Source organism: Bidens hawaiensis, unplaced genomic scaffold, assembly GCF_021521415.1.
Source record: "Bidens hawaiensis isolate Kalapana, Puna unplaced genomic scaffold, B.hawaiensis_p1.1 tig00004722_1, whole genome shotgun sequence".
Classification (NCBI taxonomy): domain Eukaryota; kingdom Viridiplantae; phylum Streptophyta; class Magnoliopsida; order Asterales; family Asteraceae; genus Bidens; species Bidens hawaiensis.
In genome coordinates, this window is record NW_027491291.1 from 35,529 (window position 1) to 36,590 (window position 1,062).

At 37.0% G+C, this 1,062-nt stretch overlaps 1 protein-coding gene across 1 annotated transcript; it reads left to right on the plus strand.

Annotated features, from left to right (window-relative positions):
• The first annotated feature begins 325 nt into the window (after positions 1 to 325).
• LOC143627709 (uncharacterized) lies at positions 326 to 823 on the plus strand. Its single transcript, XM_077097473.1, has one exon. The coding sequence runs from the start codon at positions 326 to 328 to the stop codon at positions 821 to 823; it is 498 nt and encodes a 165-aa protein (XP_076953588.1).
• Positions 824 to 1,062: the final 239 nt, after the last annotated feature.

Here is a 1,062-nt window from a genome sequence, read left to right on the forward strand (position 1 = left end):
AATCATTTGCAATCTTCAACATTGAGCAGGTTTCCCAGGAGGATAATGCTGAAGCTGACACCTTAGTAAGCCTTGGATCGACCCTCAAGATCCCAACAGATAGCAATATTCCTGTTATCCATACTTTACATTCAACAATCGACCTGTTGGATCCTGAAGCGAAAGAAAAATCCTTAGAAAGTTTTGAAATTTAGAACCCTTAAGAAGGCATCATATTTTGTTATATTACGCTATATTTTATAAGGAAATCATTAATAGGTCCTACCTAAGATGCCTTGAGGTATTAAGGACCAGATACTACTGGCCAAATGTGAGAAAAGACTCTATGGATTATGCTAATAGATGTGATGCTTGCCAAAGACATAGCAAAGTGATTCACCAACTAGCAAAACCCATGTTTCCAATTATTTCTCCTTGGTTGTTCATTAAATGGGGAATGGGCATGGTTGGTAAGTTACTAAAGGCACCAGGAGGACAAATATTCATATTAGCAATGGCAGACTACTTCTCTAAATGGATCGAAGCTGGAGCATTTATACAAGTCAGAGAAAAAGAAGTAATATCCATAATAAAGCGCAATATCCCTACAAGATTTGGAGTTCCAGCACATATTGTATACGATAATGGATCCCAGTTTATTAGAATAAGAACGACATGTTTCTGCACCAATTGGGGAATTAAAATGATAACTTCAACTCTTGTCCACCCTCAAGAAAATGGACAAGCCGATTTCAGCAACAAGATCATCATCAACAATCTTAAGAAAATATTAGATGCAAAGAAAGTGGACAAAAGAGTTGCCTCTTGTCCAATGGGCATATAGAACTATAGCAAAAAGTGCAACAGGGTAAACTTCTTTTTCATTGGTATTCGGAACAGATGCAATGATCCCTAAAGAAATAGTAATCCCAATAGCAAGAATCCAACTTCCGGATCCTAAAAACAACAGTGAATTGTTAACCTAGGATCTTAACACCATTGATGAACTTAGAGATCAAACCAAGGTCGGGATAGCAGCTTATCAGCAAAGGATAGCAAATACATTCAACAAAAATCTAAGGA

Excerpts from the sequence above, each read along its gene's own strand:
- LOC143627709 (XM_077097473.1), top strand. The coding sequence starts at position 326 with ATGGATTATGCTAATAGATGTGATGCTTGCCAAAGACATAGCAAAGTG.